The sequence below is a fragment of the Cyclopterus lumpus genome, chromosome 14, assembly GCF_009769545.1.
Source record: "Cyclopterus lumpus isolate fCycLum1 chromosome 14, fCycLum1.pri, whole genome shotgun sequence".
Lineage (NCBI taxonomy): Eukaryota > Metazoa > Chordata > Actinopteri > Perciformes > Cyclopteridae > Cyclopterus > Cyclopterus lumpus.
Window position 1 is genome coordinate 5646311 of NC_046979.1, and position 26755 is coordinate 5673065.

Genomic DNA, 26755 nt, shown 5'->3' on the forward strand with positions numbered 1-26755 from the left:
ATCGCGTCAATGAAAGTGCAACACGCTTGATTATCACGTGATTCACGTAGACGTCAGATACTTCCAGGAAGTACTTGGTGGGCAGTTTGCATGTGGAGATACTTGTACAAATCGGTACAAACAGAGAGACAGAATGAGCTAATTAGTAGTCAATATTGAATATATTTTAATATTATTATAGAGCAACGACAAAAACGTATTTAGATAATGTTTTTGTTTTTAAAAGTAAAATGTGCTAATATATGAGGATTAGTAAGTGTAACCTGTTTATCTTAGTTTGTTCTTGTAAACTCATCTGCTGGCTGAGACAAAGCAGAGTGCAGTGGACAGGAATATACTATCTGATGGCTGTGTTCTATATTATTGAATATTATCGTTTATAAACTTCACTGTTGTAAACATTACTGTTGCTGCTCTAGAAACAATATTTAGATAACATATACTTATGTTAAGTTGTTGTGTTTTTGCTGGCAATCTGTAACCTCACCAATAGATAACACTAAATCTAGCTCTGTTCCTTTAAACAAGATAACTTTAGTCTATATCAATAAGGCAGGTAACTCGAGATGTTACTGACTAATCCTCAAATATTAGCAAAATAAAATAAAATTGATATATCTAAATATGTATCTCGTTGGTAAATATGAATATTGTAAATTGATTTGATTCATTTAGTGACTAATTTCCAAAAATCGCAATTCTGTCTCCCTGTTTGTACCGTGCGGTTTCCACGTGGAAATCAAGCATTTGGAACTTCCGTTGACGCGACTGTATACGGCTCTGGCCACAGGCAGCGTGAAGGTCGCGCCTTACGTAGTGGTCACGTGAATCCGTCAAAAGAAACAAACATGGCGCCGCGAAAGTGGGGAAAACTCTGATGTGAGTCTTTCTACACTGAATATTGTTTAGTTAATCGTTATTATAAGTAGCCATGGAGCCAAAAAAAACACACACAAACAGGGAATTTGTTTTAACGTTACGGTTGATTAAACAGAATATCGAAAATATGAATTTTCTTTGATGTTTTGAGGGTCTCGTGTTGGCAGTTTGTTTCCCTGTCAACCGATGTACTCGCGCTATGTAAGCTAACTTTAACTGACGATGTTTCGCCCTCCGGTCAGCGTGTGAATTAATCTGTTTTCAGTCGTTTCCGGCTCCTCGCTGAGCTCTTTTTGTTTCAACTTCAACACACAGGTTCGAGCAAGTTTGGGGTCTAACGCTCGTGCCGTCACGCCACACCGGACAGATGAGAGGAAGAGGAGGACACTCTTCACCATCGGGTAATAACTGCTGCTGAGAGGGCGCTCTGTTGTTATTGGTTGGTCTGAAACCGTGTGATTGAAGCCCGGATTTAATCTGCTGCACACACAACTGGTTTAACAGATTTCCAAACGGGAATTCCACTGATTTCACACTTTAAGATCTATTCACGAGTCACAGTGATGTCATCAGGTTTATCTTGGGCTTTGAGACTGCCAGTGTATGAATCTAACTCCTTGTTATTTAACTCCTACATTCTGGCAAGAAGGGAAACCCAGCAGGAAGTTGTAGTGTTGAGTTCTATTTGAAAGGCTGTGCTAACTCTCAAATCTTTTTTTTTTTGTGTGTGTGTCACAGTTTCTCAGGAGCAGACCAGGATGGCTTTGAGGCTCAATGACTCGAGCGATGTTCCCTCTGGAAGCCAACTGGTTGACGAAAACACACCAGAGGTCGAAGCGCTCGATGACCGGGACGACAATGTAAAGAACTGTTAACATCAGCTAGAATCAGCCAAGATAAACACAGGTTGATATGTTTAACTCCAGAAGTAAAGGGTCCCTGAAGTAGCGCGGCAGGTGGAGCTCAGACTAGTCATTGTCATTATTCTTTTACTTTCCAACCAGTTTTTCCCAAACTGTTGCATAATTAAATTACGACTTGGGTGAAGCTTGACATGTTTCTCTGCCGGTTTCATGTAGTTCAGAGTAAACTTGACGATTCAACTGTGGTAATAATTTGAACATAGTTTGTTGAATTCTTTGAGTTGAACAAAAAGTCACTTCCCAGTAAACCCAGATTTGTGAAATACAAGACTCCCATGAACTGGAGGAAATGTGAGCACCACAACTTAGACTGGTTGTTTGTTCTTCCAGGACGAGCTCTCGTCATCACTTCTGTCGCAAGCGTCAAGAGAAAAACGTAAAAGAGAGACGGAAAACAAATCCAAATCCAAAGGTACATAAACGCTTCTCAATACGAAAGTAAAATACCACATTGTGTTTTTTATTTAGTTTGTGCAATGTAAACACCGTTTATGATCGGAAATTACAATAATGTCAGAAAGAGATTAAATTGAACTAGAAATCAGATAAAAAAACGGACTTTTTGACTTAGTAACCATGTCACTGTTCTCAGAGATGACCGAGGAGGAGATGATGGACCTGGCTCTGCGTCTGAGTGAACAGGAAGCCAGCGTCACCGCGCTCAGAGTCCAGCAAGAGGAAGAGGCTATGATGAAGGCCATCCAAGAGAGCGTGAGTACATCTCTTCATGAGGGTTAGAATAAAACAACTGTGTAGATGGGACATTGTGAGCCTCAGTAATGAAAGATAAATATGCTGTATACTGATTGTGCAAAATATAATATGTTGTCACATCTGTTGCTTTTCCTACTTCTATTTAGGATAAATATGTTCTACGGTTTTTAATTACAGTTCCCAGAATGCTTTTGTGTATGCAAGTCGGAAGTATACTGTTGCCATGGAGATTAGTGAACACAGAAGCCCTTTGTTTTCTCTCGTAGATGGGCAACCAGACACAACCGTGCCCGCCATCCCAAAGTCGGCGGCTGCTCACCGGTTCTGAAGCTTCACTCAGCATCTTCTCTCGAAGGAAACTCCTGTATGCAAATGGGATGACGGCGTCCGCCATCATTCGGGGAGCAGCGGAGGACATCTGCACACCAGAGACAGACCTGAACCGAGGTGAGTCAGTGTGGTTGTTTGTTATCCAGCAATGTCTCGTGTCCTTCTGCACCAACACTGACAAGAACGGAAAAGCACATTAAAAAGAAAACGCTTATAACGGTCGCATTAAATCAGACAAACACCTGAAATGCGTTTGAAAACCTGCTATATTGTGTTCCCAGGAGCAAAAGCAACCGGAGATGAAAGTTATAACAGGCTGAAAAAGCGTAAAAGGAAAGAAGGAAGTCCTCTGCTGGAGATGCCAGACTTGTTGCAGGCTCAGAAAATCTCCTCTCAGGCTTCAGCCTGCAGATCCGAGTGTCTCTCAGGGCCTCTGGACTCACCACAGGTTCGTCCGAGACATTTCTGTCTTCTCTTTCCTCTTGATTGATCTGGTTTGTTTTTCTTCATTTTGTTATTCAATTCAATATTTAGTCTATAAAATGTCAGAAAACGCTGCTGGTTTCTAAAAGCCCAAGCGGATGTCTTCAAATCCCCGAACCCAAAGATCAACTAATGATTAGTATTTTCATTGTCAACTTAATGTTGACTCGATGTCGGAAATTGTGTCTTCTGTCACAGTTTTATAGAGCCCAATATGATTTTTATATTTTATTTTTTTGCTCAACCAAAGATATTCAGTTGAAATCAATGTTTCCTCAGTTTGGAGATGTTTTGCCTTTTTCATAAATGTGCTTGATTTATTATCAAAATATTTTTTGATTAATTTTCTGTGAGTGATTACAAGACTTGTCAGCCTTTTATTTAATTTGCAATAACATAAACATTTGAAGGCAGCAAATCCTAACATTTGTTAGTTTCTTTGTTCGATAAATTAATGTAATAATTCATCGATTATCAAAATTGTGGCTGTTGAAAAATCGTGACAGCAATGAGATTTTATCTGCTGTGATAAAAGTTCATAAAGTGAACAGTGAACAGACATCTTGAAAATCAAGAAAATATCTGAATAATTAATGATTAAATTAATTTTGTTTTCTGAAATTGTCATTGGTAAAGTGTCTATAATCAGTATTTTGAAAAAATACTCTATGTATCAAATGACACTGGTAATGATAATGTGACAGAGAATAAACAGGAGCTGCAGATAGTAACATAGTGGAGCATTTAGCAGCTAAAGATCTTCCAATGTTTTCCTCAAGAGATGGTAGAGACCAAAAAGAGAGCAAATATTGGACTAACATTCAGCAGGTGAGCACAAACACAACTCCAAATAAATGATAACGTTTGTACTTGTCTTCTCTCAACAACAAATCAGAGCTCTGACTCGACCCAGATCGACGACTGTCAGCTTGGTAAATCCCCCGTCTTCCCCTCCACTGACTGCAAAGCCAAGGTTCACGTGCCCCGGCTGTGCCAGGACCTCCTGGAGGCCTGCAGAACCTCAGGGTTTGTGTTCTGCTCTCAGGACAGTGTGACCTCGACTCGAAAGTCTCAGACCACTCAAGCCAAGAGTCCCATATTTCCCAAAAGCCCCAAACGCTCCAATAACCTCCCTTTGTCCAAGAGTCTCGTCTTCTTAGAGACTGATCAGGAAGATGACGGAGAGACGGATCAGAGTCCCGAGTATTTAAAAAGTCCAGTATTTGGCAGGAATGCTCAGCATGAGACGACTCCAAGTGCCTGCAAACCCCAAGACGGCGACTGTAACCTCGGGTTAATTTTCTGTTCTGAGGAGAGTTTAACCTCCTCTGGGAGGTCCACGTCCTCTCGGCCTAAGAGTCCAGTATTTCCAGAAAGCCCCGGCCTTCCTAAGAGCCTCCCTTCCCCGGAAAAGTTTGCAACCTGCAAAAGTCCTGTGTTCTCAGAGACTGTCGGAGGACAGAGCGAGCAGAGTCGCCCAGTGTTCGGCGGGACTGGAAGACGGCGAAAGCTTCACCGAGATGAGCAGAAACACGCTGCGAGTCCTTCAGCTGCTGAGCTCAGGGGTTCAGACAGTGACGGGAATTTAACCACTGCCGGGTCTCCGTCTCAGAGTCTGAGGCAGGTGAGTTCAGGTGTCAAACCAAGTGCTCATCTCACAGTCTAGTTTTGGAGTTTGAAAATAATAAGTGTATTTTTTCATCAAAAAAGTAGAACTTAAATGCATTTTTTAAGTTTAAGTTATATACTGAGCGGGACATTTTACATTGTAAAAATAAATTGCAGTCGGTGCTCTGCCGACATGTTTGGCGATACCAATATTTCTCCAATAAGCTAATATTGGCTTATATTGGAAGCATCACGCTGCTCTGCAACATATTTATTATATTGTAATAAATTCAACCCCTGCGAGGATGAAAAGTTTTTTTACCTCATTTTCCAGCATGATGGCAGTAGAAAGCAGTCTGATGCTGTTGTGACATTTCATCAAAGCCTTTTTTGTAAAAAATATTCTGTTCATGTTGTTATTCTGTTTTTCGTATTCTTTAAAAAAATATCTGGTTATCATTATTCATTTTCAAAAAAAATTTCAGAGTTTAAAAAAAAAAATTATAGTCAATCTTTTCTCAAACGTTTAATGTGATTTTCTCTTGCAGTATTTCAGTCGTAGCTTTTAGACATTTTTCAGTAATTTCCTGATCATTTCTATCCGTTCTTCCTGCTTTTTAAATTAGGACGGCAAGACTGATAACAATAAAGATGCCATGTCATCAAAGTCAGGTCAGTGAAACAAACACACACACACACACAGACACACACTGCTCTTTGGACGTGTCTTTTCCTTCTTAATCTCCACTAGCAACGTTAGGAATAATGTGATCAGAACCTGTTGGTCAGTGTCTCTCCTGATGTTTTCTGGTTGTAGGTGACGAAGAGGAGGAGCTCAATCACGTATCCAAAGACTCCTCAGCCAAAGCGGAGCTGACCAGCGATGTGACGCTACTCTGGTCTGACAACGACAACGTCACGGTACAGAGGCTTCCTCACTGTTGATGACCAGAATAATGAATTCATCCTGCATTTGGCCCGCGAAACATTTATTTTGTATCTATTTTAAGGAATAATGCTAAGATATTCTATATTCTCGTCCACAAATCCCATGAAAAGATCTTTGCCATAGAGCTCCATTGTTATCGGAATAATATCGATGAGCCACACCATTGCTTTCTATTTGTGATTTATTTTTATTCATTATTTTTAAAGGTCTTTAGTAGGAAATGAGAGCCACATTTTAACATGTCGTTGGTTTGAGTCTTAGGATTTGAACCATCAGAAAATGAAAATGATTCTTTGTAAAGGCTTAATTTGTAACAAACGCTACTCACTATTCTTCTTGTTCCCTAAGAAGCATTGGTTTAAAAACTACATTACTCCACAAACAAAGTGATTTGATTCAAATAGTACTAAATACGAAATTGTAAAAAAAAGTAAATCTTTGGTTCCACCTCTTCCAATATTATCCTATATTGGCAGTGTGTGTGATGAGTCATCAGTTACACGCCATTATTAGAAGTATGCATGAGAAGTGTATGATGAAAGTGCTGTTTTTATCAGGAAAAAACAGAAAGCGTTGTCGGTCTTAGCGATTCCTCCCTCCCGTCTGTTGCAGCCGGTCGGCTCACCCAGCCCGGTCTTCCCAGAGGAGAGGCCTGTTCATCAGGGAGATGGTGAGGATGCAGCCCTGAACCGCGGGACTGCAGCTTCTCCAGGGACGAACTGCAGGTAGAGAAAACACCAACATCACGAGATTAACATTAACAGGCACTATCAGTGAAGTTTTCCTGAGTTAATCATAGTACGTTTTATTTTTTATTTTTTTTAAAAACACAAAAACTCCAGTAAAGTACAAGTACCTCAGATTTGTACTTGAGTCACATTCAACAGCTGCATACTTGTCTTATCAAAGAGCGGACGGCCATATCTTTGCTCACTATAAGCTCTTTGTATGTTTCCACAACGAGGCCTTCTACCTCTTCCACATCCACCGGCGGACAGCTGCCTTCCGCCGCAGAGCGAGGACCGCGGCCAATCAGCAGTCAGGGATCGGTCAGCAGGGCATCCGCCCCGCCTAGGGAGCCTGCAGGCGGGCCGACGGTGCACTACTACTGGGGGGTTCCCTTTTGTCCTCGAGGGGTGGACCCGGACGAATACACACAGGTGAAGATTGGTGTCATCTTATAATAAATAATGAACTAAATATTGTTGTGTATTTTAATTTATTCTTCAAACGTATTACATTTTTAGAAATCATTTGGATGATACTTCAGTTTTTTATATGTGAATAAAGCTCAAAATGGTCATTGATAGATTAATTGACAGTGAAAAATAGCAATCAACGTGTTAAGTAAGTCTAAGTTTGCTCGAAACATTATAAAAAAATGCACAAAATTCTCAAACATCTTCAGAGATTGCAAAACAATAAGTTGGCGTATCAACAAAAGTAAAATGCAACAGTGAAAACTTGGCGAGTTAATCAAAATGGAGGATGTGACTTAAACTGAAGAGCTGAGGACATCAGATCTGTGCATTGACGAGAATGTAACCGTCGTACATGAAACGATTACAAATGTCATATTTCCATCATGCTTTCCACATTGTTTCCCACCGTTTGAGCTCTGACTGCAGCTCTTTAGTGACCTCATCTTTTTATGACTGGAGAGTTGGCGCCACCAGCTGTTTAACTATCTGTACTCCCACTACAGCAGTGGATGGAAACACACGTTGATTCACATTTTCATATGCAGAAATTCTTTTATGAAGCATATCAATAACTCAATAATTCAAACAGTACACATGCAATCAAATTGTATACATTTGGTATCTAATTCTTCCCTTTTTTCTTCTGATTCTCTGCCCATCCGTCACGTCAGGTGATCCTGGGTCACATGGAGGTGTATGAGAAGAGTCTGAAGCAGGCTCAGAGGGGTCTGCTCAGGAAGGCCGAGTGGGGGGAGGCCGTCCTGCCACAGCCGGAGGTACAATAATGATTTCACAATTAAGTCTCTAACAAGTATTTATGGACTTTATTGTTTATTTGCTGGATTGGATCTTATTCCCAACATGGGTCTGACATCGCACACCTTTTAATTTGTTCAATGACACCTCTACAGGAAGTGTATTGATCTATATATGATAGGCTGATATCGAATGAGAGATGATGTACATATACAGAGGTTAATGGACCAGAGTAAACTTCTGAGGCCTTCTGAGACTTAAGTAAAAGTATCAAAGTATTATCAGCTAAATGTACTTTAAAGTATCAGAGAAAAGGCACTTGTTTTGCACTGTGAACAATATATTTTATAAGACATTATTAGATCCTTAATACTGATGCATCAATGTTTAGTTAACACACACAAAGGGAGAGTGACTTCATAATCGTTAGCACTAGTTACAACGCATTACAAACAGCAGCAGCCCCACTCAACACCCTCCCACAACCTGTAACAACACAGGGGAAAACGTAATAAGAGGAATTGAAATAAAAAAAGATTGGTATAAATTTCTAGATAAATCAGAAAAGTCCCATGTGTTGGAAGCACAATTCGCAAGCAGAAGTAGTGGGAAAGTGAGCCCTGAGCGTAGCCATATGCACAAAATTGTGTCATAAAAAGATGCACAGACCAGGTGGCAACCTCCAATTCTGAAAAGTGAAGCTAATGCAGAGTGCAAGTCTATGAGAAAGTGACACTACCTCTCCCTTCCCTCAGAAAACATTGCAAACATGAGTTTATGGTCTCAATCTCTAGTTTCAAGTGTTCTTCAATACAGCATGACGTTCATTTTGTAGATTATGTTTCAGTTTAGAGTCCAATAGAGCAGTGGTTCTCAAATGGGAGTATGTGAAGGCACTCCAGGGGGTACGTGGAATTTCTTTTAAATATATTTAAAATGAGCATCCATTCAGAAATCCTTTAAAATAGTGATTTAATAAATATTCATTAACATATAAGTGTAAGTTCAATAAACTGTATTGTATATATTAAATCAGACACTGATGGCAAAGTACATCCAAAAATGTTTTGTGCTGGTTAGGGGGAACCACTGCAATAGAGCATAAAGCATGGTATGCTTTAAAGGCGGGGCTATAGTGATTGACAGGATGCGACCACGCTAATGTCCAGTCTGGGAGTTGTCCGTGTTTTAAGCTGTTGTGTCTAACCAGTTAAATTCATCATGAGTCATTCAACAATGTGTTCTTTCTAGAAGTCCCCTTCACCGGAGTCGCCTGCTGAATCCCCTCAGCAGATTGTTCTTCGAAGGTAACACACTTTACTGTCTCTATTATGTCTTGTTAGCATCCTGTTAGCCTTCATGGTCACACAGGAGCAACAGGTGAGGGAGCAAGGTGGCTCTTCAGTCTCCAACCAGAAAGTTAGTCCTCGAAGAAGAAATAGAAAAATCTCCAGTAAAATTCTCAGATCGTCAGGAATACAAATACTGTGTCCTAATTATTTACAATCGACCACCTGAGCTAATGCTACATTGATACAGTGTGTCCTTATGGGCTATTTTGATCGTGGGTGTACAATGAATCAATGCACTTTCTGTTTTGTGAAAACAAAAAACTGATGCAGGATCTGTGCTGATGGATTTCAACAAATTAGAAACTTATTAAAAAAAAATTCACAAATCAGGAGGACAAGTAAGATGAAATGTTACACGTACACACTTAAAATAAATTCACAATTTAAAAAAACAAACAAAGGGTAAGGCGTGGGCCGTCCACTTTAAAGACAATTAATTAAATAGATGAATATAAATAAATACTCAATAATGAAATAAATCTTTTTTTTTTTTTATCATCTGTGAGCAGCTCAAGCTGTTTTTCTGCAGTTGCATTCTGGGTAAATACTGACCATCCACAAATTGAGTGGTTATATTTTGCATGCAGTCATGTTAAGCCCTCTAAATAGCGTGTACACATACTTTGTCTGCAGTAACAGCGAAGTAATGTATTTCGTCCACCAGGTGTCACTAGTTAATAATAATAATAATACATTTAGTAAATAAGACTGAATCTACTAACCAGACTGTTTTCTTTATTTAAACACGTTTTCAGACGTGGCCTCAGACTGAGAAGCAAAAATGTGTGCGAGGCAACTGATACACTTTCGGTTGAGGCGGAGGAGGACGAAGAAGACCAGAAGGATGAAGAGGAGGAAAGAGAGGGCAAAGAAGAAGAAGAAGAAGAGACGAAGAAAGAGGGAGAAGAAGGACAGGCGGCTACTGATGACTGTGAGGTTTGCCCAGGTACTGAAGCTCCGTGTTTTCCTGATGTGTTTGCGCTGGGAGTTATTGTTGTGGTGAAATGTATTTATGTTTTCTCAACAGGCCTTTTCTACATCAACAACTAGAGTTTTATGAAAATGGTTGTTTAGCTTGAAATGGTATAAAGCCAATAGTTCTGTTTTGTTACTTAACAACCAACAGCAGATTGTTTAAACCCTCACCTGGCGATGAAACTGGCCTCTTCTATGATGACCTTTTCCTGGCCTTTTAAAAAAAAAAAAAAAATTAAAAACCAAACTGCCTGCTGACAGTCTCTGGTTTTTCACAACAGAAACACAACTGAGCGACGACGACAAGACGCAAGATCTGCTGATGGCGCCTGACGCAGGAGCAGAGGTGAGTTCAAATACTCGATTCTGTAGATTATGAAGTTTATTAGGGTGTTAAATTCAGTTTGAAGTGTCACAGTGTAGGGGGAGTTTGAGTAAAACAAGACACCTGCAGACCGGTGGCATTTAAACATGAAGAAACTGGTCAGATCCGTAAAAGGCGTCGCAAAAAATACACTTTGAAGTTCTGAAACAGTCCTTTATAACAATTAGTGTGTACTTTATAGTGTCTTTAACTGTACATTAGAACGATTGTAATAAAAACAAATAAATGAGAAGTTCAGATTTGGTTCATTCAGAAGCCTCCAAAAAAGTGGAATCACTCAATCAACATTCCTGCTTCACATTAATAACAGCAGGTCGGCAGGTGCCTTTTATTTATCGCACCTCTTTCAAAGATCAGATGTCCAGGAAAACCTGTCGCCACAGCAACATAGAAGTTCACAGTGAATGCCAACTATTTGACCACTTCCTCCTCTTTTTATATTGACGACGTTTTCTCCAGCTTGGGTTTCAGTTTGCCAGTAAAAAGAGTCCAGAGGAGGTCGAGATGATTCTGCAGGTCGATTCTCCAGCCGGGGTTGAGCTGCAGGAGGAGGAGGAGGAGGAGGAGGAGATGGAGGTGGAGGTGGAGGTGGATGGTAAGGCCGCACGCTTTAGGCCTTTCTACACCAGGTGGTGTTTGTGTCGTGTGATTAATTTAAATGCCATAATGTGTTTTCAAACCTTTTTGGCTTCTTTCAACAGTGACAAAGGCAGCGCATACCAAATCAACTTTGTCCGTTATCACCTTTCACAATAAAAGCCTTAGACATATACAAAGTGCAACTGTGTGAAGTTAAGTTCCCCCCTGTTAACCGGAGCATGTCTGGAAAAGGAAACTCAATTAAATAAATAAATTGAGCCCCGACAGATTTAAAAAAAAAATTAGTATTATTATTCTGGCCAGATCTTACACATTTAACCTTTTTAACAAGTAGAGCAGAAACCCGTATTCGTAGTTTTCATGTCTGTAATATGTTATATATATAATATGCGCTTGCGTCATGTTTTCAGCCGTCGTGGACGGAAAGACGGAGGGGAACGTCCCTGTTAGCGGCCGGGATGTTGGAAGACAACACGTTAGAAAAGAGAGGATAGAGGAAGACGAGGGGGATCCAGATGTGGAGGAGATAAAGGATCCAGGGCTTCAACGGTTGACGTCTCCCGAACTGCAACCAGCTGCCCTGCTTCACAACCACAAGGCCAAAGTGGACTGTCCCATCTGTCAGGGGTCTTACTCGGTGACGGAGATCGAGAGGCACGCCGCGTACTGCGATGGAGAGGTGGCCGTCGTGGAGGAGAGGAGGCCCGAGAAAGTCTGCTTCCAAGGTGACGGGAACATTCATGTTGTTTAACTGCGAGATTTGATTTGTTCTTTTCTCATTGTTATCTTAAAGTATTGCGAAATATCCAAAACAAACAAACATTCATAACAATATCTGAATAATAATTACTTGCTCCTCTCTCTTAACCACGCCTTGATTTTTTACGATTTTTTTGGGGTAGTCAATGTAAACTGCAGTTTTGGATGAAAGGGAAAATAATGTATTTTATTTTTGCCTGAAACTGTCGTCTTTGTGTGACTGTTAACATCCGTTATTGTGTAGCTGGATTAAAAAGGACTACTTCCTGTTCACTTTATAGTGTCGTTGAAGCCTCGGAGGAAGAGAACGAGGAGAGCAGAGGCGGCTACTGAAGAGACGTATGAACCCTCCAACACTGGCAAGTAAGTAGGTATGACCTGTCATTTGTTACAGGAACAGCTAAGGGTTTTTAACACAGGCTCTTTTTTTTTGTTTTTTAGTATTTTAAATCCAGTTTTATGTTCCGCAGGAATCAAGAGAAATGTTACATATGCCAGAAATACGTTCCCCTGAGAGACTACAGCCGACACACAGAGCTCTGCATCCAACGGCAGGCATCAAAGACCGCAGCAGTAAGCACTCACTCACCTGCACAGCGATTTTAATAAAAGTGCACGGGATTAAAATCTACCCGCGCACGTTTGAAAATGAGTCAAATCGAACACGAAAAACATGCGACTAGACCCGTTTCACATTAATTTCGTTATGTTTTGGATTTGATCTGTCGATGAGGATACATGGATACATTTTTATATATTTATATTTCTGACCTTCCAGAAGGGAAATCTGCTATCGGCTCTGGAGCAAACGGAGGGCAGAGATTCGGGTGAGTCTAAAACAGAAAGACGCAGGTGTGAACAGCTGGACTCACCTGAAGCCCGTCAGACACGACGTTGAGCTGATGTCCTAGTGGAGCTCTAATGTTCTGGTCATTATATAACTAGTTTCTGTGCCAGAGCTGAAACTATTAGCCAATTATTCAATCGACAGAAAATTAATTATCAATCAAAATCAACTAGCTTTTGACTTGCCTGCTTTTCTTTAATAATTGTTATTCAAAGTTTAAGTTTTTAAAGTTAAACGAGCAATATGAAGAAATTGGTGTTGCTGGCATTTTTCATTGTTTTTCTGTAATTTTAGAGACACAATGATTAATATATGAGTAATTGTCTAATAATAAATATGTCATATATTTTATGTATTTGTTTTGCAGCCTCAAAACCTAAATTATCAGCAATAAACTTTCACATTTTGACTGACTTGTTGTTGTTCTGTGTTCGCAGAGGCCGGGCCGTCTGGATCCAAACTCCATCTGGGGTAAAGACGTCTTGACATTATGATCTGAGTTTCAATATTCATCTGTGCCGACATGTGCAGACATGCTGGTCTGTCAGAGTCGGCATTGTGAGGACAGAGTGCATTGATACTCAACCGTGTCATCAGGTCACAAAGACTTTTAAGGATCTATAAACATAGTTTAAAACTGTATGTGGGGAAAAGATTCTCAACATTTTAAACTGGTGAAAAGAAGTTTCATGTGATTCTATAATTAACTAATTTTGCCCTTTTTTATCTTTTTCTTGATGATCAGATCAAAGTTTGAAGATATCAGACGTTACCTTAGAGCTTAAAGAAAACTATTTAATTAAAATATAATACATACCGGGATACAAACGGCAGGGAACATATATATATACGTTTAGTAAATAATTAAATGGGGACTTCCAGGCCAATTATATTCTTATTTACAGGTCAAACGTTCTAGTTCCAGTTTGGACACATTTGTTCCGTTTTCTTTAACGAGCCTAGATTTCTTGTGTCTATGTTCACGTTTAGAGACGTCATTGATCTGCGGGATGACGACGACGACGACGACGATGATGAGGAGGAGGAGGAGGAGCGGGGGGGGGGCAGCAGCAGCGTTTCATCACTCAGGATCAACAACTCTCCCATCAGAGCCTTCACTCCGATCTCAGAGGCCACCGGCTGCCTTATTGACTTCAAAAAGCAGCAGCGAGCCAAGACTCTCCGTCAGAGACGAAGATGAGGACGTCCTCCTGCAGACCGGTGGTGATGACTGAAAATACTGGAAACCGGAGCCTTAACTAAAGACCCCATCAGGTTGGACGTGACATTACGATTAGAAAAAAAGAGACTCTTTTTAAACCGAACACCTTCCCAATGTCACATATTTATGCAGGTAAACGACTACAAATTGACCACTTGAATGGTCAAAATTTGACAATTTATTCATTGGAGCCTTATTCCGACTTCTTTTTGTTAAAGGTGTTTCAGACTACCTCTTTATGTATTGAAACATTTCCTTTATGTTACTTCAGCTTTGTGTCAAATCCAATTCATACTAACAACATTTCACTGGCCTTCAACCTGAAATATGAGAAGTAAAGTTATTGTTTGTAGTCCCGCAAAACTGTCCATCGGTCCACCACTTATCTCTCAAATATCTCGACACATATTGGACGGATTGCCACGAAACTTTGTAAAGATATTCACGTTCTCCACAAGATTAATCCTACTGACTTTAATGATGCTCTGATGTTTCATCTCGGGGCCGCCAGCAGGTCAAAACTCTTTAAGTTTATAAAGGGAAACGCCGCACCATGCCAAATATTGCCAATGTTGCGCATGTAAATGTGCTAAATCATCGTCATGGTAATGTAAAATGTGAAACATCCTAATGCTATACTAAAATGCTTTACAAACACAATACTGGAAATGTACCGCGCTAACTGTTCACGCGCTGTTCACATGCTGGCTTTTGCGTGCTGATGTTCACTCTTTAAGCTAATAAGCTAATGTTTAGCTAATGCCGATATTACCCGCTAAGTGTCACTAGACCTCTGAAAGACATCTGATTGATTGGTGGACACACAACCAGCCAATCAGAACTGTGCAGGCAACAATTGTTGAATTATAGCCGACAACTAGTGATTCTTTTCATTATCGATTCATCCGCAGATTATATTTTTTTATCAATCAATTATTTTGGTTTGTCCTAAAAAAGAATTGCTGTCATTTCCGAGCCCTAAATGACATCTTCAAATCCAAACAAAAGTCCAAAACCCAAAGATTTTCATTTAATGAATAATTTATGATGAAGACGAGCGAGCAGATAATTCTCACATTTGAGGAGATGGAGCCGACTGAATAGTAACGCTCCTTAACCTGTAGACTGAAGCCGTGTTTGCCCAGCTGAGACTGTGAATGTCCTAAAAGGGCCACCGTAGCGATGATGAGCATAGTTTCATTTAGATTACAACATGGCCTTTTTTCTGGCACCCCCCTCAGGACAAACACTTCTTCTTTTTTTTAAGAGCTAATAATAACAAAGTTGGTCCTCCACTTTTTAGTTTCTAGTCTGCTACTGAGCACTTAAGATCAAACGCAAACATAAGTGGAAAGATCGAGAGCCGGAAGAGCCCTGCGAATATTCCTTTTTTGAGAGACAATGAAATCAGTTTGTTCAATGCATGTTTTTAAAGTACATACATTTGATACAATCAGTGTGTCAACTGTTCACATTTGTTACCCCATGAAATGGGATTTAAACCCACTTCCTGTAAGATCCCACGTCACCTGTTTTCCCAGTGTGAACTGTTGAAGCCTGAAAACACAGATTTTCTCCATTAAGATCAGAAACGTCTTGGTGATGGAAGCGAAAGTCACCGTAACATGTTTTTTTTTTTGCTTGTTTGGAAAATCAATTTGCATTTGTGACGATCACATGTGCACTTAAGCAGCTCAAACATGTCGTCACCGTCCTGTAAAATCATTTAGTAGTTTATTTTTATGCTTCCTCTTCACCACGGACCATATTTATCACCCCGAAATATTAAGTTGAGTTAATTTTTTTTTTTTTTTACCTTAAATACTGTGTCGGCACTTTGGAGTGGAATTTGCTAGTGGACGTAAACTCACTGTAACACACTGGTCACACATGTTGGTTCATTGGAGGAAGAGATACACAGGTGATACCACGTTATGTTTTTAAAGTGGGTGAAAGAAAGTGCTTTTTTTTTTTTTTTTCTTCTTATTTCGTCCTCGAGAAGAAAAAAACTAATCCCAAATACAGTTTGCCTCATCCTGCAACAGCCTGTGTGCAACAGGCTGCCGCCGTTACTTTTTACTTGAATTTCCTGTGAGACTTTGTTGCAAGACAAGCGACAAGCGGACTGTTCTGTTGCGCAAGTCTCTGTCACAATGTTCGGTTGCACCAACTAGGGTTGAAGTTGAGGAGGTTTAATTGTTACTAAGTGGAGTTCAAATGAAAGATGAAAAGCTGTTTTGAGTGTGAAGTAAAAAAAAAAACTGTCTAGACTTCAGGACCAAAAGTACACACAGACACACACACACTTTCCACCTGTATGTGATTGTGCAACATGTGATTCCGACACCATTAATGTGCTGCCGTACAAGAAGTGGTGGAGAAGTATTGAGATCCTTTACATAAAAGTAATAATATCACACTGTTGAAGTCCTGTAACCTAGAGTTATATGTAGGTATGTAGAGTATAATAAGGAAAATGTACTTTTATTTGTGACTGATATACGATCATACGTTATTATTATTATTATTATTACTCGTGCATGAATGTAAAATCAGGATTTTTCTGTTGTAGTTCGTTGAGGTGGAGCTCATTTTATATTAAGTATTTTTTTTAATGCAGAGTTGGCTCCACCAGCTGTCAATCAACACTGGCTGTGCTTTACTTTGTGCTTCTTCTTTTTGTTTGTGTGTGTGTGTGTCAAGTTTTCAAGGAATTCGCTTCACACTCGTGCTATATTTGGATGGAAACTTGGCTGTAGCTTTACGAAAAAGTCGAAAAAATACAACCACATATTTAAAATAATATGTCATAAGAAATAGAAACCATCATCCTCAGAAGACGTTTTTTTTCCTGTACGTTAAGAATAAGATATAATGTTTGTGACGTGGAAACCAACAAACAAACATTTCCTCTCTTTTTTTTCATTTGGCTAAGAAATAAACTAGTAAAGATTGTTGTCTTATACAATGTCAATTTCTCGATGTCTTACAACACAGTTTCTTATAAGACATTATTCAAATTCCTGGACTGGAAAAACGGCCACAACCTGTATTAGACGCACTGCGATTCGGGGACTGTTTGACATTAAGGGTTCTTGGAACTAATTGGTTTCTAGCACGTTTATTTTGACAACGGTGTTCATAGTTTGTAGTATAATCGGCAGTGTTACTTCAGTAAAAGTATTCCACTGTAGAAATACTCTTGCAGAATGCCCCATTTCAGAATTTAAGGTGATTATTGACGCATTGATGTGTTCTTCACTTTATTGTTCATAAAGATGGAGTTTATTTCAGTTTTTTTTTTAAATGACTTTATGGAGCTCTTGATACCCCGTGGATCAATCAAGTTACCATTCTGTAACTACCTGGACTTACAGGTCACTTAAATTAAACTATTGTTTCTGACATGGACACGTTATTTATAACTCCAACATGCTACATAGGTATCTATATGTTTACCTGTAAGTCCAGGTAGCTACAGAATGTGGCTGTCGGTAGTTGTTAACGATTGTTACCTGCTTACATTCAGGTTTACTTGAAGCAAATGAAAGGGAAGTAAGAAACTGTCTCCAGTGAGCAAGAGTGTGAACGAGCGAATTCGAAATACAAGAAATAACTATCGACATCTCTCTATCATTTGCTTTAATATAGATTATTATTATATTTTTTTCCATTGAATAGTATATTTGACACTGAACTAGTTCATCTTTATCTCAGTGATAGTGTCCAAATGAGCATAAAATATCACTATGACCCTGAAATTCTGTTTCTTGTGTTATATGCTCACACATTCACAAGAGTGACACTCCCCTTGGGGCTTAGCCCCCCCCCCCCCTTCTTCTAATCCTACAAACGCCTCTTCTAGTACTCAAGTACAGCACTTGTACCTCCACCACTAGTTCCTCTTTTTTTTTCTTCCTTTTTTTTAAGTCGGTACCTCGCAGCTCTAAATTAAATATCAAAGCGTCGTTGATGGCGCTTCATTTGAAGTGGAGGGATTTCGGAGAACGGGGCGCGCTCCTCGTGCGTCTTTACGCGCGGAGAGCCATCGGCACACGACGCGAGCTTCTTCCTTCATGACGCGCGTAAAGCCGGTTTTCTTCCGTGAAATCAGCTGTTTGGATCAGTCGGCGCGCCTCTTCACGTTGCGACATTGACGCCGCAGAAGAAGTGGGTGTGAACTCGGACTGAGCTCTCTCTCTCTCTCTCTCTCTCTCTCTCTCTCTGTGTGTCTCACTCTCTTCTCTTATTCATCGAGGAAGTTGGAAGTTGACTTCTGTCCAAGCGCTGCAGAACGCACAGGTGAGTTACTTTTGCCTTTTTCTTGCTAAAGATGTGAACATGTTCTCACCTGTGAGATGAGCTGTTCAGAGAGAGAAAGTGGCTTCCCAGAATTTGGGGGAAAAAATGAAGCCACCAAACTGGATGCCCGTTTGAGAAGATGTAACTGAAAGCTTTGAAAGAAAATGTGTTCATCCTCATTTGTTTTCTTCAAATGTGGGTCAACTGCCCTCATTTAACCCCGAAGGCCTTCTGCTTCCTTATTTTTAAAAAGAAACCTTGAGCTGGATGTGTGTGACTTTTCGTGGTAATGTTGACGATCTGGTCTGCTGTGGCATTTCTGTCGCCTTCAGAAACCTTGACATGCTCTCTTAAACCTTCTTAAAGTGGGTACGATCCTGTAGGTGTGATATTCCTGTCAGTTCAAGTTATTTTAAAGATGAAATTACAACCCATTCTGTCAGTTCAGATGTCAAAAGCCAAAGCTAAACATGTCATCTGTTCTGTTGCTGCTCAGGTGAGACTCTGAGGGGCGTGGCCTGAAATACAACCTCCAAAAATACACTGCATCCAAGCGGAAGAAAAGTGAGTGCTCCAGGTTTTCATTCATGCTATCGGTGACAGACACCCGAGTGGGATGAGCACAGTTACAGTCATGTAAACTATATAAACAGAAATCATCTTACTGGTTGAATTAGACTTCAGCAGCACCCCTGTGTTTCAAATATGTGGTTAAAGGGGCACCCAAAAACCTGTTTACGGATTTACTTAAAACCCTTTACTTCATTAAAGCATGAAGGTATTTGCAACAACTTAAAGTATTAAAATTGAAAAGCATTCGTTATGCAGAATGGCTCCTGTCAATGTTATATATTTAATTATTGGATTATTATTATTATTATTGATTGCGTTTCTTTAATGTTGTTGAGGTGGAACTAATTCTAACAATGTAATACTTCATTCATCATCATATTATATAGTAACCTAAACTTATTAAAAAGTACAGTGTCCGTCTGAAATGAAGAGGTGTAGAATAAAGTATCGTAAAATGCAATTACCAACGTTAAGTACCTCAACACTCGGCCCTTAAATTCATATCCTAGATTAGATCTGTAACCGATCTGAGCCCTTTTTAATATCCACGAGCGATTTACGACACATTTGATCCATTGTTGACATGAAAAATATGAATTGGTGCAGCTTTCAAGTCATCAGCCGAGTTTAGATGACGTTTTTCCACTGGCCAGAATTTAGATACATTATCTAACATGAGCACCTTTTTATAGTTCTGTGGGCAGAAATTATTATGAGTGATTTCAGTAAAACAATTTGTGTCGCTGTCGGCCTGTTAGACGATCAATATCCTCAACTAAACATTAACCAAAACAATTATTAGTTGCAAGTGCTTGCTGAGCGGTTTGCTGGTTTAAAATAGAGTATGTTAATTATCCAATTTCAGATAATGTTCTCTGGTTTATGGGGTAAACTCTGGTCTTCAAAGTCCACTGAATTATTGTTATTATTTGACCTAGTTGTACTCGTGAATGCAGACACTCACTGCAGCTCACCCTGTGTTCATCAGGTCAACATGGGTTCAGTGACTGAAGTTGGAGGCAGCTGTCCTCAACTCTCAGTATGTGACTCCTGACCTCAGTATTAAGGAACCTTTTCTAGGTTCTTTGACACTGCAGTTCCCAAGATAGATACTTCCTTTAATAGATAAACTCTCATGGGGATGTTCTTTGGTTCCCGCCCCCTCTCCCAGCCCATTGGTGGGATGCATTAATGTTTAAAGTTTACTTTCGTTTTGGTATTTATATTGATACATTACAGTGTGTTTGGACCAGTCTGATGACGGACAACAGGTGGAAGTGAAAATAGGGCTTGTTCCCCTTCATGTGTGTCACCTGACCTTCATGTGTGTGGACTAAATGCTCTGAAGCCACATGATCTTGGAGAGAGAGAGGAAAAAAAGGATTATGGGTGATTTATTTACATTTTTGGACAGTATTTACTTAAATTTGGCTTCAGAGTAAGAATTTGAATCTCTGAAACCTAAACCTTGACAATAACCTCTGATGAGGCGATTATTATTATTATTATTATTATTATTATTGCATTATTAAAATATTAGAATTCATCCCGTGAATGTCCGAACCAAATTTCATGGCAATTCCAGCAATAGCTGTTGAGATATTCCAATATTTCGAAAGATATTTCAGACAATAGAACCAGCCATACAGGTTCAGGTCTAATTTTCAACACACTGATTGGCTTCAGGCTCCAACACTAATATTGGTTGAAGGTGAGTCCACAAGCAGCTGAGCGTAACACATTTATGTGGCTGGTAAGTCCATCCACAGCTTTGTTTCAGACAGAAATATCTCAGGATCTACCGGATGGATCGCCCTGATATTTAGTGCATACATTCATGGTCCCCAGATGATATAACTTACTGACTTACTCACACTTCAAATACATTAACGTGAGGGCAGAAGCCTGGTTTTTATGCCACGTGGGGATTTGACATGTATGTGTTTGTAATTTGGGTGAACTTGACCCTTTTTTTAACCTCTTCTGTCTAGATGAGCAGCGCAGAGAATAAAGGCAAGCGCAGCGCACCCATTTTCAAGAAGGCCAAAATGAGCGGAGACGCCTCGACTGTGCACACGGACGGCATCCCTCCGGACGCGCTCAGTAAGGTACATGACACCGGAGGAGGTTATGGCAGGAAATCAACCCTTTTATATATGTGAGTTTTTCCCAATTCTGCAACATTTACCAAACGCGAAGACGCAAAACAAAGAACATTTACTCAAATACTTTCCTTGATAACGTTGGCTGCATGTACTTTACGTGAGTATTTCCATTTTAAGCTACTTTATACTTCTACTCCACCACAGTTCTAAATTAAATATTGTTATTTTGACTCCAATACATTTATCTGGCAGCTAGTTACTTTGAATATATCACGGTAATAATATATACACATTTTATAAAATATGATGTATTGTAGATTACTTGCTGTACAGATTTTACAAAGTCACACTGACAGGGGTCATTCTTCCAAATTAGTACATTGTTGTAACACTTAAACTTTTTCTAGATTTTGATCTTGTAGTGGAGTATTTTTACCCTGAGGTATAACTCAAATATCTGAATATTTTAAATTTGTTAACACTGACCAAATGTTACAAACAAAGATAATATTTTGAATGCAGACAGTAGAGCGATTGGTATTCAGTACTAATACACAACAACATATGAAGACATTTGTTTCATGCAAACGGAGTGAAAACAAACGGTACAACAACTTTTTGTGGCTCAGATTTATGTGGGAAAACTGTCAGTGTGGTTTAGTTAAAACATTAATTTTAGCATCATTCATAACTTTCTGCTTGTCTGATTTGTTACAGTGGAAAGAAACTGCCTGTTTTGGGAGGATTCTTAGATAAGGAAATCAAAGAGTTTATTAGTCTGTTTCATGCATGAGGATAAGTCATAGGATCATTATGTGTAAGATGAACAGTAATTACGTACCTTTTATTAGTTTGATATCACAATAGAATACTTCCAGTTTTCAGCTTTATAATCAAAAAGGTCAGCAGGTTTATTTTAGAAGCAATTTTATTCGAGAATTGTAATTACTTTCCAGATAATAATACAAAATATATTTGACATGAATTAGAATATTAGTATGTTAATAAGACGTTATTGATCGCCACGTAGAAATGTACAGCAGTATGAATTATATAGAGTATATACCTACATTTCTTCAGCTGCAATATGAAAATGATACCCAATAATGTATTAATAATTCAAACACAAATATATATTAGTCTGCAAATGACTACATTTTGATGCTAATACTTTTGTATTCCAATACAATTTGTATCCAAGACTTTTACTTTATATTGTTTCAGGCACAGTCGTATAACTACTTTTACTTGTCATTTTTATAATATTCTTTTTGAATTTTTGAATTCTCTTCATTGCTGCTGTGCATGTTTGCACCGCAGTATACATCGCATGCCGGTGAAAGCCAATACACAAAGTATGTCCTTGCACAATCCGAACCATCAGTCATGATAAAGGAATGGAGTGAGATGACGCCTTCGTTCAGGAAAAATACAAGCAAGCATGCATGGACATGAGAGAGAGAGAGAGAGAGAGAGAGAGAGAGAGAGAGAGAGAGAGAGAGAGAGAGAGAGAGAGAGAGAGAGAGAGAGAGAGAGAGAGAGAGAGAGAGAGAGAGAGAGAGAGAGAGAGAGAGAGAGAGAGAGAGAGAGAGAGAGAGAGAGAGAGAGAGAGAGAGAGAGAGAGAGAGAGAGAGAGAGAGAGAGAGAGAGAGAGAGAGAGAGAGAGAGAGAGAGAGAGAGAGAGAGAGAGAGAGAGAGCTCTGGAAAATTACTGTCAGTCATGACAGATAATTGTTTACAGTGTTGGGATCTGCAGAGACGGGATGCTGGAACCAGGTTTAACTCAAATACTATGTAACTATAGTGACAACAATAATACAACTGTATTTATATAGCCCATTTCATACAAACGCATGCAATACAATGTGCTCTCTTGCAAGTGAAAATACACAGAAAAAGATGGCTGCAAAAAGTAGAAACGTCAAAAAGGACAAGTGACGTCACATACGACAACAATTATGAATGTAATGAAAGGACATGCTTAATTAATTTAGTTGTCAAAGTATTATATCTGTTGGATAATTACAGTGGTATACATGGACTATCCTGAGTCGGGAAGGATTTAATATGTTTGTTGTAACTTGAGTTATTACCTATAGTGAGTAACTCACTACATTATTCTTTGGGTGTACAGTTCACCTCAGAGAATACCCAGTTCAGGACTGAAGAGGGTCCATGTGGGAGCCGGTCCTGGTTGCCATCCGAGTTTAAGTTTCGGCATTTATTACCCATAGTGCACTGTTCCTCCATGATTTTATGAGTGGAAAGCAGGACTGTTGTAACTTGCCTGAGCTATTTCAGACACATACATGGAAGACAAAACAAAGGGGCGACATTACCCATGATGCCATCACTTATTGGCTATTGGTGAAACTGGTGCTGCAGCTGAACCAACCCAAGCCTCCATGTTGAAACCTGGATCTACACAAACACACACACAAACACACACACAAACACGCATCCTGCCCAGACACATTTCACAAATTCAACCACACAGCTTTTCGGGGTTGTTTACTTGAGGTGTGTCTGGGTTCAGGAGGTTTGAATATTGTATTAAAGAGGGTTTGGTTTATTTGAACTGATGAGGACACGGATTAAAACCCAATGTGAAAAACAAAGTGGGATACACCAATATGTCAAGAACACAAACTACATGCTGTGTCTGTGGTTCGGGCTCCATCATCAGGTCAAAACTACAGTATGTTGATTTGTTTTCATGACTAAATACCTGCAAAACATTTCCATTAATTTCACTTGCAAATATTAGCATGCTGAACTAAGACGGTGCTCATGTGAAACAGACCTGCTTCATGTTTGTCATGTGAGTTTGTTAGCATGCTGATGTTAGCATTTAGCTCAAACCTGAAGCACACTAACATGGCACATTGAAACCGGAGCACCCCTTTAAAGATACCCCCATAACCCATGTCACCTCTTTATGTAGCCCCCAAACGCCACATGTCACATTTGGCATATAGAAACCAATAGCAATAATAAATACATAAATCACAAATGTAAAAAATTCTTTGCCTAAAGTTGCCTTTATTATCCAAAAAGGAAGTTTTATTTTTTTGGCGTGAGGGGCCAATAAAGACCAATGCAACAACGGCAGTCGGTAGAAACACAACATTTCTGGGTGATAACTCCCATATATCTCCCCCGTATATCTGCAAAATGTGACCCGTACAAAACAAACCCAAGTCATAAACATCTGATTTAATCTCTGACTTTGTGGGGACCAGTTTTTAGTCTCCAAATTGGAGGTTGTGAAAGAAGGTGCTCCGTAGGTGTGATCACACCTGTACGCCGTACAGCACGACGTGTTGGAGATGCAGTTTTGGTACGCTCTCTTCCCAGTTGCAGCTTCGGGAAAAAATCTTCACAATGTTTCCGCAGCCTTTAACCGAACCGGTAAAAAACAGGATGAGGAGTGTGAATTGTTGCCGACCATCTCCAGAGGATCGTAACATGTCGTGCCAGCCAGGCGTCTTCCTGCAGAATGTGCCTCTGAATCATTTTGTTTCCAGAAATGTCGGAGCATAAACTCTCAAACACATGCGCGTCATTCCACTCTGAAAAGCAATGCTATCATTTGAGGGATCGGCACCTTCAACAGACAACCGGGTGAACTTGAAACTGAACTACAGGGATTAAAGCTCCTTATGTTGTCTTAATTCCAACGTCAGTGTTTGTCGTTCTTTTCTTTAACTTTAATTAAATAACAACTAATGGATTTACAGGAACCAAACGCTGAGACACAGAAGAGCAAAACTCTTTTTGTAACTACAAAGTGTTCCTTCAGACGCATCATGCAGATCTGAAAACATATACTGTATGGGTGTGGATTCTCAATGCAGACAAAGAACATGTCGCGTCTCCTTTTTTCTTTTTTTTTTTTTACTTTCATGCAACGCTTCTCCTGATTGGCCAATAATCAAAACAACGGAGGTCGCTGTAGTTCTCTGATTGGATATGAATTAAAAACCGGATCATGTGCCGTGACACTTTCACTCACGTGGAGGTGCTAACACACAAAAGAACATTATGTAACTGAAACTCTTGAGCTCGTCTTTAGTGCGGTGGAGTCGGGCTCCTCATTGTACGGAGACTTTCTGAAGTTCCTTCACCAACGAGCCAAATTACTCACAGGTCAAGATGATCTTCTTCCTTTATCTCACTCTCGGACTCTTCGGCTTTAGTTACTCTAAAAACAACATTATTCATTGTGACTTACGTTTCCCGAGGAGAACATTGTCTCTGTGAATCCATAAATCACAGAAAAAATGACAGTTCCATAAGTGCACATTAAATAACTGATGTATATTTATTACACGTTCATCGACACATTCCTGTCACCTGTCAACCAATCACTGTAGACATAGTGAGGAAGTTCATTCATGAAACATGATGTCATCCACAGCAGACTTTTGATGGTTGGATAAGATCCTTGTCAGCTTTTTGTGTGCCACATATACACACATATATATATATATATATATATATATATACATACATACATACATACATACATACATACATACACACATACATACACACATATATATATATATATATATATATATATATATATATATATATATATATATATATATATATATTTGTTGGAATTGGCTTTTCTGCCTAGTAACCAAAAGGACTGCATAGCAACAACAACAGAAAGGATTTTTTTATTTTTACATTTTAAATACCATTTTACAGTAGTGAATGTTTGATAGTGAAGCATTTGAGGAAACGCTGCCATCTTGTGGATGCTTTGTGTGAACTAATATGTTCTGCCTTCACTTATTTTTTATTTTTTGGGGGGGGGGGGTAATTTTAATTAAAGTGTATTATTCACTGTTTGGCTTTTTCTCATGGATGTTTTGTTTCATGTTGTCAATAAATAAACAAACTAGAATATAAAAACAACAACCAATAAGGCTGTTCCAAACTGAAAGTCTCCATTTAGATTTGTGGCATCATGAAATCTAAATATATTAATGTGTAACCAAAACATACAGAAAAACAAACCTTGTTCGCGTCGCTCTCCCTCTGCAGGTGCAGGAGTACCTGGAGCCCTTCCATCTGTCTGTGGAGAAGCTGCGGGAAGTTTCTGCTCGGCTGAGGAAGGATCTGGTTCGAGGTTTGGGGAAACACTCTCACCACAAGGCGCCCGTCAAGATGCTGCCCACCTTCGTCAGGGCCACGCCGGACGGGACGGGTACCTTTTTAAAAAAATATATATATTTTGTATCATCATAAACCTTTTTTCGCACTTTGCTCATAGTGTGAACATTTGCTCATCCTCATTTAAAAAAAAAAAAAGAAAAAAGATTCTTGCGCTCAATTGCGTAACACTGGTCAACCAACGCGCGTCCTTCCTCCCGGCAGAGAAAGGCGACTTCCTGGCGCTGGATCTCGGTGGGACGAACTTCCGGGTGCTTCATGTCCGCGTGGTGGAGGAGGAGCAGAAGGTGCTGAAGATGGACAGTCAGATCTGTGCCATCCCCAAAGAAATGATGCTGGGACCTGGAGTACAGGTCTGATGCTGCATTCAAATAAATAATGTGAAGACGAGAACAAATTGTAAACCGTAAACTAATTTCACGAGAGCAGCTTTTTTTCTCCATCACACACACACATATAGTATTTATAGTACTTTACTCACAGTTTTGAGGTACTTGTGCTGTCTTTGAGTATTTCTATACACTTCTACTTCTACATCTTGATTTGCAGATTGAAATTAATCATTAAAATTATAATCAGTACATTATTATTGATTAAGGGGGAG

At 39.5% G+C, this 26755-nt stretch overlaps 2 protein-coding genes across 2 annotated transcripts in view; both read left to right on the forward strand.

Moving 5' to 3' along the window:
* The first annotated feature begins 819 nt into the window (after positions 1–819).
* Positions 820–16947, forward strand: uimc1 (ubiquitin interaction motif containing 1). Its single transcript, XM_034550923.1, has 23 exons — positions 820–879; positions 1195–1280; positions 1618–1739; positions 2133–2214; positions 2395–2513; positions 2783–2963; positions 3128–3294; positions 4225–4953; positions 5564–5609; positions 5755–5858; positions 6499–6611; positions 6851–7046; positions 7760–7864; positions 9099–9151; positions 9952–10142; positions 10453–10517; positions 11016–11151; positions 11567–11881; positions 12197–12278; positions 12386–12488; positions 12694–12742; positions 13200–13233; positions 13753–16947. Coding segments are annotated over exons 1-23 (3291 nt in total). The 5' UTR covers positions 820–877; the 3' UTR covers positions 13964–16947.
* Positions 16948–17825: 878 nt separating this feature from the next.
* LOC117743134 (hexokinase-2-like) overlaps positions 17826–26755 on the forward strand; it is a 15390-nt gene continuing 6460 nt past the window's right edge. The window contains exons 1-5 of the mRNA XM_034550924.1: positions 17826–18286; positions 18783–18850; positions 20851–20967; positions 26023–26185; positions 26356–26504. Coding sequence (XP_034406815.1) covers positions 20851–20967; positions 26023–26185; positions 26356–26504 — 429 coding nt within the window. The 5' untranslated portion in view covers positions 17826–18286; positions 18783–18850. The remainder of the gene's footprint in view (positions 18287–18782; positions 18851–20850; positions 20968–26022; positions 26186–26355; positions 26505–26755) is intronic.